General features: G+C 36.0%; 1 protein-coding gene and 4 non-coding genes across 12 annotated transcripts in view; 4 read left to right on the top strand and 1 right to left on the bottom strand.

Moving 5' to 3' along the window:
* Positions 1–16,110, bottom strand: part of LOC112465201 — an 86,278-nt gene that overhangs the window by 12,109 nt on the left and 58,059 nt on the right. For all 8 annotated transcript variants that reach the window (XM_025032643.1, XM_025032644.1, XM_025032637.1 and 5 more), the window contains 5 exons: positions 14,404–14,568; positions 8,076–8,971; positions 7,186–7,569; positions 4,341–4,521; positions 1,921–2,019 (listed from right to left, as the gene is read on the bottom strand). In XM_025032643.1, coding sequence (XP_024888411.1) covers positions 1,921–2,019; positions 4,341–4,521; positions 7,186–7,569; positions 8,076–8,971; positions 14,404–14,568 — 1,725 coding nt within the window. The remainder of the gene's footprint in view (positions 1–1,920; positions 2,020–4,340; positions 4,522–7,185; positions 7,570–8,075; positions 8,972–14,403; positions 14,569–16,110) is intronic.
* On the top strand, positions 2,665–2,736 carry Trnae-uuc. Its single transcript has one exon. It is a non-coding gene; the product is annotated as a tRNA-Glu (tRNA).
* On the top strand, positions 3,195–3,266 carry Trnae-uuc. Its single transcript has one exon. It is a non-coding gene; the product is annotated as a tRNA-Glu (tRNA).
* On the top strand, positions 3,632–3,703 carry Trnae-cuc. Its single transcript has one exon. It is a non-coding gene; the product is annotated as a tRNA-Glu (tRNA).
* Trnae-cuc lies at positions 3,854–3,925 on the top strand. The gene has a single exon. It is a non-coding gene; the product is annotated as a tRNA-Glu (tRNA).

Genomic DNA, 16,110 nt, shown 5'->3' with positions numbered 1-16,110 from the left:
AAAATGGTATATGTTATAAAACTGTCTGAGATTGGTTAAATCCATGCAGTTGGTTTAATCTTTAATGCTACGGATATAACGGTGGTTATACGAACAAATATCAGTTTAAAGATGTAAATATAATTATTTGTTACATCAATTCCTAGTGTAAACTGATAACATAAATTTGATACATGTTTCTATATCTTCTATTAGCATTTCTACTTATGCAATGCATGTAAGACACGCGAGAGGGAAAACTGAAACAGCGTCTGTAAGCCACGCTATTTATCGTGGAATTATTATGCGAGACAAGCAATTAAATGCAGAGAGCACAGGATTTGTGCATTTGGTTGCTTTAAAGATTATTTATTATAGCGCGATATGATACGCATTTCTGTCGCAGAGGTAATTTTCTATTGGCGCGGATTTGCAGAAGTAATCCAATTTGGAAGTTTCGAGTGAGCTCTCGAGTTTCAGACGCTCTGTAAATCGACCATTTATTAAAAATTGCACGATAAAATACTCCGGTCACGTTTGAAAGCTTGAATTAAGCAGCAGATGGACAGTGAGAGGAAGAGTTGCGAGCTTGAAACAGAGAGCTTGAAACTTGTCTTTTTAGACTAGTGAAATTAAATGCCACCAAATTCTCTTACTCTACTTTTGTATTTCAGTATTTTCGTAAAAGAGAGGTCTGGTACATATATTCGGTAAGCTGTAAGAATTTTAAAAATACTGACTTATTAAAAATACTGACTGATTAAAATGTAGCGGAGTAATATAATTGTTTTAATTATATTATAATAGCTTTATAGGTTCAAATAATTTTATTTTAATTTTAATTCTACAAATAATTCAGAATGATATTGCCAATCGATATTTTCGTTGATAATTTTATTGATAGCGTTATAAGAAAAGTGTCTCTCTCTCTCTTTGTAATGTTGGATTTGAACAAATGTTGAAACATAGATTTTTATGGAAGAAGGGATTGCGCGATACGCTCGTCGAGATCACATAACTCGTGGTTTGTGGATCTGTCGTATATAATGATTAGGCTTGGCGGCTCGCCAGAACTTCTCGCGAGTTCACGCCGGAATTTGTGGTCTCGTAAACAACCGGCCACGTCTTGGCTTTCGCGGCCTAAGTGTGGCTTTGAAAGGCCACCGTCGCGCGAGCATTACGATCGAACCCGTTCCGCTCGAGAACTAGCGGACGAAGTATATTTTTTAAAGGATTTTTGTCAGGATATATACCGGCAGGATACATTCTTCCGCGTACGCAGCAAATGAAAAATAATTCTTTCACGCCGATGTTCTTGCGTAGACGCCGTATATGTACATATATTTCACTTACTTATTGGTGATACAATTTATTAGCGTTTTGAGGTATGATTTTTCGCAGAAAAGAACTTTTACGAGGTAGGAAAGATATATGTGCGATAAGACACGAGATAATATTCAAGCATATCATCGAAAATTGATTTCCAAGTTATATCAATTAATTTGATTGATTTATATTGATGCTTTTATATTATTTGAAATGGACTGATGTTTATTATATCTTCATTATCTTTGGATTAACGTATTACATGTACAAATTTGACAATGCGAAAACAATGACCATTAGTTTAGTCATATGATTGATTCGCGGATAAATAAATGCCTGATTTGCGAATGTCAATAAAATAATGATCATATAACAACATCACAAATAAAGATTAACGCGTTTTTAAATATTTTAAATTACGATCGAACTTTAAATTTTGAAGAATGTCATTGGTCTAGAGTATAGATAATCTTTTCATTAATAATATTTCGAGAATATCGAATAAGCTACGTAAAATATCCGATTTTTTTATTCATCTTTTATTTGAAACGTGCGTTATTTCATCATTGTTCATAGAAAATTAACGAATTTAGTGCACTTTACCAGTGAGCTTACCTGAAATAAATCCCCGGCGGTGACCTTTTGAGGATCACAGGTTACCTCCACGCGTTGTCCTGTTAGCATTATTACGACTATCCGGCCAGAGTTTCCCGCCTACGCAGACGAGTTATTAATTATATCATCTTATATTTCTCTCTCTATTTTGTCTTTATCTCCGCAACTTTATATGTTGATGCAAATGTTTATTGTCAGATCTATTTCCCTTGCATCCAAGAAAATGTTAAATTATTTTGTAAAAAATATGGAATATTTTATTTTACGAATTGCATAAGTAATATATCTCTATTTATCATTATTTTAATTCTAATATCTTATGGAAATTATATAAATTACAAATATCAAGAGACACGGTAGTGTCTCGCGCTAAGTGTATTTTATACAACAATATAGGAAACCAACCTATAAAACATTATTTTTGTTTATTTTAGTTGAATAAAATTAATATTTATTTAGAGTACAAGAAAATAAATCGTTGATGTTAGTTTTTTTTATCTAAAAGACACGAAAGTTCTGAAATTATATTAAAATAATTCATGCTGCCTACACAAAGTCACACGTACACAGCTAAATTGAAGGGCGACACTAGGATCCGGTATGGTCTAGTGAGTGGCTAGGATACCTGGCTTAATTTCAGCCAGGAGGCTCGGGTTCGATTTCCGGTACCGGAATATCTTTTTTTTACCCCATTTTACCGTCATATAGCTACAAGTACGTTCTTAAGAACGTTCCTAAACGTAATCCGGTATGGTCTAGTGGCTAGGATACCTGGCTTTCACCCAGGAGGCTCGGGTTCGATTCCCGGTACCGGAAATTTTTTTTTAATTTAGATTTGGCAAAAATAAAAAGAATAGATTAAAATTGTATTGCAAAAATGGTGCAAACAAAATTCGTAGAGCGTTAAATAACACGATTTTTATTAATATTTTTATTAATGTTTTTATAATATAGCTGCAGAGAGGCAGAAAGTAATAAAGATATTAAATTAAAATAAATGCAATATGCTAAATGGTTTCATATATATCTTGAAAATTAAACATACATTTTAAAATCAGAAACATTTTTTAAATATTTTATGTTATGTTCGGTAATTGCATAATAATATATTATTCCATGGATCCGATAGTTACTTTTGTTTTATATTCTGTAAAATAAGTCTATATTTTGTGATATAATAGCTTGTTATGTGTATCTGTTATTTTAAAATTAATATCAAATGCAATGTTATTGATAGCAGTTGGATATGTGAACTTTAGCCTCGTCGTCTTCAATCCGGTATGGTCTAGTGGCTAGGATACCTGGCTTTCACCCAGGAGGCTCGGGTTCGATTCCCGGTACCGGAATATTTTTTTTTTCGCAGTCTAAATATTTTTTAATTTTTATTCATGCATCGTGCAATGTTAGTAAATATTATTTTAATTTTATGTCTAAAATTATGTTAAATTTTTTTATTTTTTAATCACGAATTTTTTGTGTCCTTATTTTGAAATTAAAAAATAAATTTCGTATAATATAAATTGATCTCTGTTTCTAAATAATTTTAAAAAAATATTAAATAATAGTGCAATGTAATTTAAAAAATGTGAATACTCTTTTATTAATAGCGTTTAATATATTATATATTAGATTTCAGTGATGTAATACGCAATGATACATTTTCTAAAAATATGATCAATTTCATGCGTTGTTTCGAGAACGATCATCGTCATCCGGTATGGTCTAGTGGCTAGGATACCTGGCTCTCACCCAGGAGGCTCGGGTTCGATTCCCGGTACCGGAAAATTTATTTTGCATTTCTATTTTTGCGAATATTTTAATCTAATTTTTTATAGTCTTTTATTTTTAGAAATTATTAAATAAATTTATATAATAATTCATAATTTGAATGTCGGCTGATAGTGACGACTTATAGCAAAGGGACCATACAATCTCCGGTATGGTCTAGTGGCTAGGATACCTGGCTCTCACCCAGGAGGCTCGGGTTCGATTCCCGGTACCGGAAATTTTTTTTTTTACAGGTTTTGCGGAACTTTATAAAGTTATATTGACAATGAAGTCCTCCATTTAATTTTCTGTCCATTCCAGAATCCATGAATCATGAGTTATTTAAATATTCGTTGTATTTTTTAATCATTTCTTTTGAAATTAATACGCGAGAAACGAATAAAGATCAAATGTAGACAATTTTGAACATTTCCATTAAAAATATTTCGTTTTATACTAGAAATTTGATTTGTAAAATATAGTTTGTGTGTGTAATTTTAAATAATTTAGAAATTTACGACAAATGGGAAGTTAAAAGTGAAACATAACCGTGTACCGCAGGTTATTTATAAAATTATTTACGTCCTGCATCTAATCATTAATCTAAGTTTAATCATTTAATCATTCTAATTAATATACTTTTATTTTCGTACCTTGACTTGTCCCACGCATAACGTCTTCGGGGGTTGATTGGCACGAACCACAAATTCAGGACCAACACATCGCGCCTTATTGAAACACCTCGTGGGTCCACCCACTGTTCTGTACAAGCGCGACGGTGCTCTTTGAACTGCTTTTCCTCGTCGAGCTCTTGGCCCGTTCCTCACCATAATTCTGAGAAAATATTTTTCATACGATTCTTCAAGATGAAACAGACCAGTTATCATAACAACGTATTTCAATATATCAGTAAAAAAATTAACTTTTTAAATTTTTTTATTTTATTGCTTTTGTAGGATTTTTGAGTATATATTTTTACATTAAACATTCTTTACACAAGTTTTTTGACAGATTAAAGTAACATTTTTTGTGGAACACTTTTCACGTGTACTCTTTTTAAAACCATTTTTAAAAGGTAATTTTTTACTAATATCACTATTTTTTGTACATTTTAATATTAGAAAATATCAATTTTATATCTTAAAAGCAGTGAAAAATTTATAATCTTTATTTTTTATCGTATTTAAAAATAGAAACTTCTTTGCTTATTAAATATCAATTTGCATACATAGCAAAGTTCTCAACTCCTATTTTTTTTATAAATTCCTTCGTTTCAATGTTTTGTTGGATCAAAAATATACATTTAATGCATATTGATTAATATGAATAGACATTAAATATATATCTTAAATACACACACAAAGAAGAAGTTCATAATTATTATATTTTTAGCAGCAAGTAAATTAACCAATGACTATCTTAAGTTTTCAAGACTACTTGACTGTGATTGGTCAATTTTTTTGCCATGGCCTTTACAGTAGTCAATACTGTCGATAAAGTCGATAGTCAGTTGCCTAACACCTCGTCTAACACCAAATGGTGCAGATAGACTGATAGACACTTTTTTAGGCGACAATGACCAAATCATATAATCACTGCATTTTTGGCTTTTCGCTGCATTATCTTCGCTCATAGCGCATGTAGGACAAAAATAAAGATAATTTTGTTATATATTTTCTCCATCAGCTTTCGATTGAGTCTACTCAGAATCCAATCAGTTCAGCCGTTATAGCAATACGATATAAATCGCGTATAGTCTCAACTAGCTATATGTCATAAAAGACATATCCGGTCTTGCGGCTCGATCGCTCACACGTACACCTGACGCGAGACATTATTGTGTCTCTTAATAAAATGCGCAATAAATCTGTAGTATAAGTCAAATGTAATCGAGCTGACGTTGAAGAGGCTGGTTTCGTTTTTCTCGTCTTTTTTTCTGCTGCTGCGTGCATGATTAATATGGATCGAGCCAAGTGGAGCTTTTCATTCGGCATAACATACCGCGATGCACTTAATTATGCAACGAACCGAAACACGCCTATGGCAAAATTTCGCACAGACAGCACGTAGAACACGATCTTGCTATATGCAGCGATGTTAACGAACTCTGTCGCACCGAGTTTAATTAAACTTTAACTGGAATAGACTCCGGAAATGCTTTTTTAGGCAGTCAACGTTAAATGCTTCCTTGTCTTTCTCATTTCCTGTCCTTCTCTTCTCTTCTGTCGTTCACACCGAGAACTTGGTGCAGGAAGAACGCGTTGAGGTAAAAGCTCGCGTGTTTTCTCGAGGCCAAATTAATTTTTGCAACGTACTATAGGGATGTAATGTCCACAGGAGAGAATAGTAAAGATTTGTGAAAATAGTACGAGAGAACATACTTGCATTTACACAATTAAATAGAGATATGGCATTTTCGATCGAGCTGGATCTTTATAGTTTAATAATATTTTTGTGTGAATTTATATACTTTTAATTTTAATTTAATCACATTGACTCCAATTTATTATAATTTCTAGATACAACAAAAGTTGTATTAATTTCCTGTCCAACTGCGCGCTTTTTGTTTTATTTTCGCTCGACTAAATGTCATCATAAAATCTAGGACTCCGTAACTCTCACGAAGTTCAAAAGTTGTCGCCGCGTGCCGTGTTTTGACTTTTCCACGACATGGACGTAGAGCAGTCGATCGGCATGCATTCGATTGCCATTAACTGCATCATCTAGCTAATTTCACGTGCTCCGGGTGTATCTTGAGCTGTTCGAAACCACGATGTGTCAGAGGAAAATTGTCTCTGACGCTTCTCTCTGCTAGAGTGAACTTCGTAAGCGCTTATTAACACGAACATATGACTGGGAGGCAAAACTTAATAATGCGGGTCGCACGTGAAGATCGCGAAACTGTTTCACGTCCCCCTGTGTCCTCAATTACCTCCGAAACGCCCGCCCTCGTCACAAGATCGATGAAATTCCGGCAGAGAAAGTGTGAATTTTAAAACAAGAAATATGAATTTCTGGGTTATTCATAATGCGACATTATCGTTATACAAAATTGCAAGTTTCCTCGTTTTCGCACAGTGTACAGTGCATAATGTTATATATTGGCGATTTTCAAAGGAATGCTAAAACCTTACGAGACCTTTCTTTTTACTTTTTTTACTCGGAGAGATTCTAAATAAAAGGACTTCTTTAATTAAGGAATGGGAAGTATACAGAAGCTCCTTTCTTTTTTTCTTTTCTTCTTACTCTAAACGAAATTGGTTATTGATTAAAATTTTATCCGCTAGCTCAGATGGTTTGTAACGATTCGAAACAGCAAATTGCAATCGGGATTGAATGCTCTTCTCTAATAATGAGTAACACGCAATTTGTTACTCATTTCTCTGACGAACATCCTACTTTCTTCTTTCTTTCATCGTGATAGAAAGCTGATGTATAATAGAATATAGTGAACTGACGTAGATAATTGAGTATAATATAGGAAACAAAAGAAATTACCTGGGAGGCTTTGCCGGCGGCTCTGTATGGCTGTTGCATTCCGAATCGGAGAGAGCGGTTTTTCTCAGAGTGGTGATAATTCGAGGTGGCTTCGGGGGTCCCTGGATACCCCTTAGTCTCATGGTTGCTGAATTGTGTTGTCGTACCGTTTGTTCTTCTTTTCGCGGAACGCCGACGTATCGAGGCTCGGCTGTTGCGACGCTCGGTTGCGACAATCGTTTGAAATCCTCGTCAGCTTGTGTCCTGCTCGGTAGCTGCGGGTTCGAGTGTTGCCTTTGCAGGAGCACCCTTCCCGGAGGTGTTCGTCCGTACATATCTTCGCGAAGACGCTCATTTGGTTGCGAAGTTACGTCGGGCTGAGAACGACCGGTATTCGAAGGATGCCTATTTCGAACGAGTTGGTATTGGTAATGTCTCAGAATGAGAAAGGGACATTGCGCCAATAGGAAAAATTATTTAAGATTAGAAGTAATTAATCTCTGACGAACATTTGGGACCGAACGACTTTAAATTCGTGAGAATATCCGCGCTCAAATGTAATATCTTTCTCAAAGCTTTTTGATTTATAATGAGAAACTATTGTGCAGAATCTATAAGACTGTTTCCATTCTTATAATTCACGCTTACAATGAACTTAAAAAGAAATTAAATCTTTTTCATCTCAGAATTTATATTTAACCTCGTGAGTTAAGAAATAACAACTATATGAAGGCAATAAACATGAAGAATACAGGTTGTATAAATTATGATAAGTTAAATTACAAATATAATTGATTGGCACAAGTAAAGAAGTGCCTTTTCGGTCGGGCTGAATCTTTGTAGCTTAATAATAAAAATTGATTCGTTTTTCTGGCGCGTGTAAGTATGCTAACGATGTCCCGCGCACGTACCTGTTTATCGATGACGATCCGTAAACGTCGTCACCGTGACAGATCGGGTGAGTTTTTGCCGACAGTCCATTGACTCGCACATCCTGGGAGCTCAGGAAGGGCTTAACTGGCAGGGCATATATCGGGTCGTTGTAAACATTCCCGTCGGGATTACCGTCGGCCATCGCGCTCGTCGCCGTCGGCAGATTGCCGCTACTCCTGGTGTGTTGAAGCCGCGTGTAAACCGGTTGCGAATACGTCCTCGAGTGATGATGAATCCGACGTGCCGTCGCTGGTCCTATCGATCGGCTGCCGCTTTGGATATCCAGCTGCGATTGAAAGTGCGCCCTGTAAGCGCTGAGGGCGGTCTCTCGTTGTTGTTGTTGTTGCTGTTGCTGCTGCTGCTGCGAGTCGCACAAGCTCGTTAAATTGGGATGCGACTGGGAATTGCGTGATTGTGCTCTGAAATGCGCCCCTTTTGCGTGCTGGTAATTGTAATGATGACTACCATGATCCTGCTGACTCTTTGGTAGCTGCTGCGTGTGATCTTGTTGCTGGTGAAGCGAGCGAAATTGATTGACTGTCCGTTGAACATGATTATGTTGTTGTTGTTGCTGCTGCCGTTGGACAATTAACTGATTTGACAAATGTTGCCCAATATGAGCCTGATATTGAAAAGGTTGACCATTCATAGCTTGGACATATTCCTGCTGCTGTCGTAGTGGGAGACTGTAGATCTTCTGCTGATTCAATTGTTCGACCATGTTTCGTGTAGGGCACAGGGCATTCAGCTGATAGTGAACTGCTCGTTTCCGCGCTGCATATTGCGGCGACTTCACAACCTCTCGATACATCTCCATCACTATGTGCGTGAAGGGCCTTGCTTGTAGACGCGTTCGGCAATATTCGGATATTACCTGCAAAGCGAGAATATGATACTGTCATATCGTCGAGTCGTGTATTAATGGCGTAGGTAGCTTTTATTGATATTTGATAGCGACAGGAAAGGATCCGCAATAGAAGCGGAAATTGCACAAGTTATAGTTCTATATATGATTAACATTGTAAAAATATAAATACTTTAATGAAATAATTCATGAAAAATTCAGAATTTGAGATTTCAGAATTTAATTCTATTTTTTAAATGTCAATGATTAGAATAGAATACAATTAGCCTTATCCTGTTGTGAAGATAGAATTACTTAATTCATATATATTATATATATATGTATATATATCAGATAAACGTTCATGCAAATCTGAAAGTTCGCAGTAATCATCGCAGACATAATATGATCGCGCAGATGCGTTTATCGTGCTACCCAGCGCGCCGATTATCTAGTTTCGAAACTTTCGCATCGTGCAGGAGATGAACTATTAGCTTAAGAAGACAATAGTTGTTGCCGGAATTCTATAGATCCAGCTAAGCTAAGATCCTCGAGGAGAAGTACCGGCACCTATTAACGCGTCATTGTGTTCTCTATGATGATGAATGCGAAACTTCACGCACAGTTATAGATTTAATAATATTATTCTCTTTTCGCAAAGATTTTATAATGAAATAATCATTGTCGACAACGTTAAATATCTATTTGTACAGTTAATTAGAATGTCGCTTTTGGATTTATGCATCGTAACGCTAGCTTTCAGCTTTATTACTCGCAATCAACTAGGATAGTTCTAATCAACGTTAATTAGGTGATAAACGCGTTCGTAACGTTTCGTTGCCCAAGTATTTCTTCTTTCAATTTTTAACATAGATAAAAATAGGATATTTTAAGCTGATAAAAAAATTGGTTTTAAATATTGCTTAACGAGGAAGTCAATTCTAGTGTCAAATAGTATGTTATAAATAATGATTTGATGATAAAATTGCCAGTAGTCAAGAATGGAATTCAAACAAATATATTAATCAGTTAGAAAGTTTAATGCAGAAGTGTTCTGAAGCTAAATATAATAAATAGGACAGCCTTTCATTCAACTATGGTACAAAGTTTCTCTATATACGAAGGCAATGGACAGACCTGAAGCTGATATGCCGTTTCATTGCACTGGGATATTAAGGAATAAGCGATGTACGGGAAGAGTAATAGACGTGTAGACTATTATTCTTAACAAATAACGGCAAATCGTTTCGCTGGATAGCTTAGTTCGCGCCACGATTGGCATCCACCGGCTGCGAAGTCAGTGGGGCACTCGTCTTAACCCCGGTGTGTTCAGCCACAGGCTTGCTTTATCCGCGCGGATAGATACGGTCAGGCAAAGTAGGTACTCGAACGGATAATTTATTGGCTGCCGAGGATTCCTCCTAGAAACTGCGGTTCCGCATTACGCCGCATGCCGTGCTCTCGTCCTTCCGCCTCTCCGCCGACCGATTTCATCAATTTTGGGGGTTATCGGAGTTGCAGAATTATTATCGTGACCCGAGATGGACGACTTATTAGACGGCCGCCCGCCTCGTTGTTTGCGGGCGATAACGGCCGCCGCGTTTTTGAGATTGCCGGCCGTTAATCATCGAGCTTGGCGAAATTATCGTATAGGTATATGTGAGCCACCACCTTCGCATACAATTTTGCGCTCGGAACCGCCACTCATCACGCCGTTCGAGGTGCGCTAAACCCCCGGAAGATCCACGGAATTATACCGGTTTGCGAATTTATTTCTTGTAATGTCGCAGTCGCTTAATGATCCCGTGCCTATTATACATAAAGTAATCTTTTGAGAGATTTGGACTCGCGCAGATTTATCGATGGCTTTATTGCGCTTGCAATGGACTCCGTTTTAATCTTCGTTCTAACTCTTGCATTCAATATATCGTTATTCATTTGAGTTATTCATTATAAAATCGGAGTGCATATTTTATGTAAATTTTTCGACTGATTTCTGGAGCTGATATGCTAAAAGTCGGATAATATTACGATCTTTCTCGCACAAAAGTTCCCTTATTTACAAATTGAATGTAAGAAATTTCCCTTTCTTTCTTTCTCATCCCGAGTTTCCTAAGAAAGCAAGGAAGAAAAGACGATTCTCTCCTTTATCTCAAGTTTATACACATTCCAAGACTAGAATTGGAAAATTTCGCATCGCGTTGTGCTCGCGTGCTCCGCGTTCGTGCGGAAATATATACGCTTCGCGCTGCAGCCTATATAGCTGTGTTGCACCGTGCGACCGCATCCGATCCTCTATCACGCTATCTGTTCACCCTAATATTTACATGTGAGAGAAGTCCGCATCACACGTATATCCCGTCTGTTTGCTGTCCGATCAAAATAATTTAATCATGCGCGGAGGCGTCGCGCGAGCCCGTCGCCCACGATTAAATTTCATAATCTTGCCATTTGCATCTGTATAATTGTCGTTGAAAATCCGATGAACAGGTAGAAATCGCACGTGTGCATTAACTCCCCTCGTTAAATCCCCTCGGTGTGAAACTGAAATCGAAAATTTTCGCGTCGACATCGCGTCGACATCTGAAAAATACATTTTAACTCTAGTATGCGAGTAAGGTAAACAGGAGTTTCAATTAATATTAATGTTATTTTGTTTATTACACGGATAGACTATGCAAACAATCGGCAGAAATCAATTCGATGCAATATATAGTAATCGTATATTTACATTTTATATACAAAATTTGTTTACTCAAATTATAATCGATACATAAAACAACACGCGTCTGAAATACCATTGGGTCTAACGTAATATAATTGTAAACAGATAAATATTTTTTGTTGAAATGTCATGCGTCGAGCATGCGATTGTATGTTAGGTAAATGACACATTTTTACAACAATATGAAGTATTTTCCATGACATATATCATTTTCATTATCTTTTTTCATCCTTCGAACGTATTATACCACGACTCATCGACCTATTATATGCGGTTGGCAGTTGTTGGAGCGTATATTCATTCTATTGGTTTTCAGTTTGTGTTAAGACTCTTATATACATATGTATATGTACATACATATGTATATATAAAGACACAATAATAAAATATATTATATAAATGCTATTCCACGTTTCTTCGCTGTGACAAATTCTTTTGCAAATTAAAAGTTTCTTGTTTGTTGAAAGGAACAGAACGGAATGCAATTTCATTAAACAGGATTTACACAACTTTTTAATTGTGGACATTAAATATCTTGTTAAAGGAGACTTAAATTAATATTTCACTAAAACAAAGTTTCAAACAGTATTATATTTGCAGTAATTGTAACTAGGGGCTACTATTATAAATTGGATCCACGTTTATTATTTATCTCAATGTTATCTCAATGCACGTTACGTGCTTAGCTACGGACATTTTTTTTGCTCCGTGCAGTTAATTAAATTTCACAATGTAGCATTTTATCAGATATTAAATATTGTTTTGAGTCGGACTGACTGACTCATTCTTCGAGTGTCATTTAAAGGTACGTATATTCACCGTTATACCACGACATCTCACATCGCTATTCCTTGTCATGCAAATCATCGGCATCTGCTTGCACCTCGAATGTCGTCTCGACGTACAAATGCTGCACGCGCAGCGTACTCGCCCTGCCCGTGATAGGTGATTCAATTAAAGCGAGCTTTCATGCAAGCCGACGGCGGACACTCGAGGGCCGTACGGTGTCGCGTGGCTATGATTAAGTCTATGTGATCTATCGATTAATTCTGCATGAACATTATCGAAGTTTAGACATAAGCCGTGCGTAGTTAAAAAAATTATTGCGGAAAAAAATCCGTAATATTGATTATTCAGTTCGACTTTCTCATTGAATTAAATTCCTGCTTAGGAATTCAATTGATCCCTTGATCGCTTGATCAATTTACCGAAGAGACAATAAAAAGTAGAAAGCAAGAGCATAGTTGCGTGATATTACAGGAAAATATGTGTAGCGCTCAATACATTTTTCATATTTCTAACGATAATAATATTCGTTTATAGTCTTTCTTTCTGCTTTCTGACAATGAGAATCACAATTTAGGTGATTATTGTATAAAACGGAAGTCATGAATAAAATGCATAAGCATGATGGTCTACATAAAATACTTGGCTCTTGCGATTACGTTCTGCATCAGGACATGGATGCATATGTCTATGCAGATACATGAACTTTAGCATGGAGACTGGATGGACACGTATATACACGTCTGCTGTAACATCTAGTCGCAGTTACAAGTTAAGGATCTAGTTACTATGACATGCTGCGTCTCGAAATTTCATCGTCACGGTAGTGTCGCGTGTTATTAGCGACAAATTGCTTTATTATTCTCACCGTAGAGACGACCCGGCCTTTCTTGGCGCACGCTATGCATTCCTCATGTGTTTGTGCCCAATTCCAGTCTGACGCAGCTGCTCGCATGGATACGTTCACGACATTGAATTACTCGCCATTTGTAATCGTGATGTGAAAATTAATTTTGCTATATATGTGCTGCGGTACATGGGATTGGGATTGATATTGTTAATCTGCGGGTCGTCAAGATCCAAGTCGCAGCGATATACGTTGAATAATGTATCTATGATCCGTATAATCATAATTGTCTGCAGAGACGACTTCTTTGACATATATTTATTAAAACATCTAATTTAATACAGCGATATAGAACCTTATTCATTTGAAATGTGTTATTATATTATTTTTTTAAAGTATATTTTTCGCGATTATTAATGACTGATTTTTTTATCGTAAAAAAATATTTTCCAAAAAATAACATAGGATATATATAAAAATAAATCGTAAAACAATGCAAACAAGCAAAATTAAAATGTACATTATTAAATATCGTCGTTTAATGATGAATGTTACGTTATCTAACTCCAGATATATCGAACAACCGGCAGAATGATGAAACACGAGAATCGAAAACTGTTTTGAGAAAGATACGTGAAAACGATGCGTTGTTACGGCGCGCAGAGTGAAATATCGAACGCTGAAGAGTCACTCTAAACGATACTCGTTGATTTATTTCGGACCGTCGATAGTGCACACACAATGAACTTCGGAATTTCGAGCTATCTAACCGTACCCCACGGCAAAATCGGTAGTCTCGACCTTTTATTAACAGATTGTACAACGCGCTGCGCACAATGCTCGCCAGTTAGGTAACGCGGAGCTTGCGTGTGCGTGTGCGCGTGAGTGTTTGTACTGATGATGAATGAATAACGTGCAGCAGTCTTTTAAAGAGTACGAGTAAAACGTATTAAATATATTTGTACATACAAATTATATTGACAAATTTTGAGAAAATTAACGAAAATTGGCGGAGATTGACGGAAATGTAACGGGAATAAGAGACCTTTAGGATGGAAATCTGGATAGAAGAATTTCATTAAAACTTAAGAACTTAAGACTTACGTCGAGCAAATTCATCAAGGAGGCACGTCTGCGAGGATCAGGCTCCGTCATGGCGGCCAACACTGATTGCAAAGCGGAAGAGGGCGAAACGGAAACGGTCCCCGTTAACGCCGTTGCTCTTGGAGTCGTGTCTAATAATGCTCTGCCTAAGGAATACATCCACATCTGGAATCAAAATGAGATTAATCTTTATTAAGCACATTAAACATTAAGTATGATTAATAGTAGGAGTATGTTTTGCGTTGATTAAAAAATGCAATAATTACATTAAATATGTCATGAAATACATTATTCTTTTACTGAGAATTTTCAGGATTTCTATTACATATATAGGTAGTTTGTAAATTCTCTTTTAACAAGTAACGTAAGTTACTCTATGTATATAAGATATTCGACTGCGCGCAGTGTTAAGTAGTTATACGTATTCCTACTGAAAATTTTTGAATTTGCCATCCATTTTTAAAATACACTTTACTCTGCACGCAGAATTATATTGTTGAATATATAAACAAAAGAATGGCTATTTAAAAATGTAGAGAAATATTAGTATCTCTACTCGCGATAAATTTTGATATGTTTCTTATCCTCTAAGTGATAGACACTAGCGTTAGACTGATAAATAAAAGCTAGAATGCTACTATCTGGAGGAAAGGGGTACAATACTCTCAGGAACAATATCTTATATCGGATAAGCTGTGCATGTCGAAGAATACATCAATTTTGAGAGTCGAGACTGCTTCTATCTAAAGCGGATGCAATTTTTCTTATTTTCGCGGGGTAATATGTATACTGCACATACGCATCTAAACATGTCTAGGAAGATTATGTAGATTCGAGGAAGTATTAGAGTTATCGACATTTTTATTCGCTGGAAAAACAATGTTGTCCGATACTTTCATCGATAGTACTAGAAAATGTCGACTTCATCCCTTTGATACTTGAAAACTAAGCATCGATGTTATTCGATACTTCCGTTGCTCGAAAAGAATAAATAGCACAGCGTCAGTATGAATAATTTCTTCTGTCATTTTTAATTACTTTTGCATTTTATTTTATTTAGCGGTTCACGATTTTTTTTCAACATTTATAATTAAACGTAAAGAAACGAGATTTTTGTAAATCTTCCCGTTATATATTGATATTTCGTGGCTTCTTTATTTATTTACGTAGAAGAGAAGTGATGTTGTTGCATATGCAACTAGATAGCACCTGTGCTCTCACCGTGTCACAGAGATCATTCTAACAACTCGCTTGTGCACTGTGTCACGCGATGAAAAATGTAAGAGCGACAACCGCCGGAAAGGCGAGTGCTTTTTCGCGCTAGCTTTATGTCGCCCAGGTAATCGTCGTTGTGTACCCTGATGCTGCAACCATCACCGGCGAGAGTTTCGTGTTCTCCGGAAAAGTGCACTCAGAGAAAAAATTTGTACCAGCAACTAGAATTTTTTTTGTTAAACCGTCTAGAAATTTGTGGATAAATAGCGCCTCAACTATGTATAATATAGTTGTAATAACAACAATAAATAAATTATTTAAACTACAAGAAAGTAGTGGCATTAACGAAAAATATATTGTGTATGCAAAAGGTATGTTGTAGTAACATGAATAATTATTCATTGTAGTGATATCAACATAATTTTTAGAGTTGTCTAATAAAGAATAATTTCTTATTTGTTAAACTAAAAGATTTATAATTAATATACCTAG

The sequence above is a fragment of the Temnothorax curvispinosus genome, unplaced genomic scaffold, assembly GCF_003070985.1.
Source record: "Temnothorax curvispinosus isolate PA1 unplaced genomic scaffold, ASM307098v1 QBEX01015018.1, whole genome shotgun sequence".
In the NCBI taxonomy this organism is placed as follows: Eukaryota; Metazoa; Arthropoda; class Insecta; order Hymenoptera; family Formicidae; genus Temnothorax; species Temnothorax curvispinosus.
The sequence above is the reverse complement of the archived record's forward strand: the minus strand, read 5'-3'. Positions and strand labels throughout refer to the sequence as shown.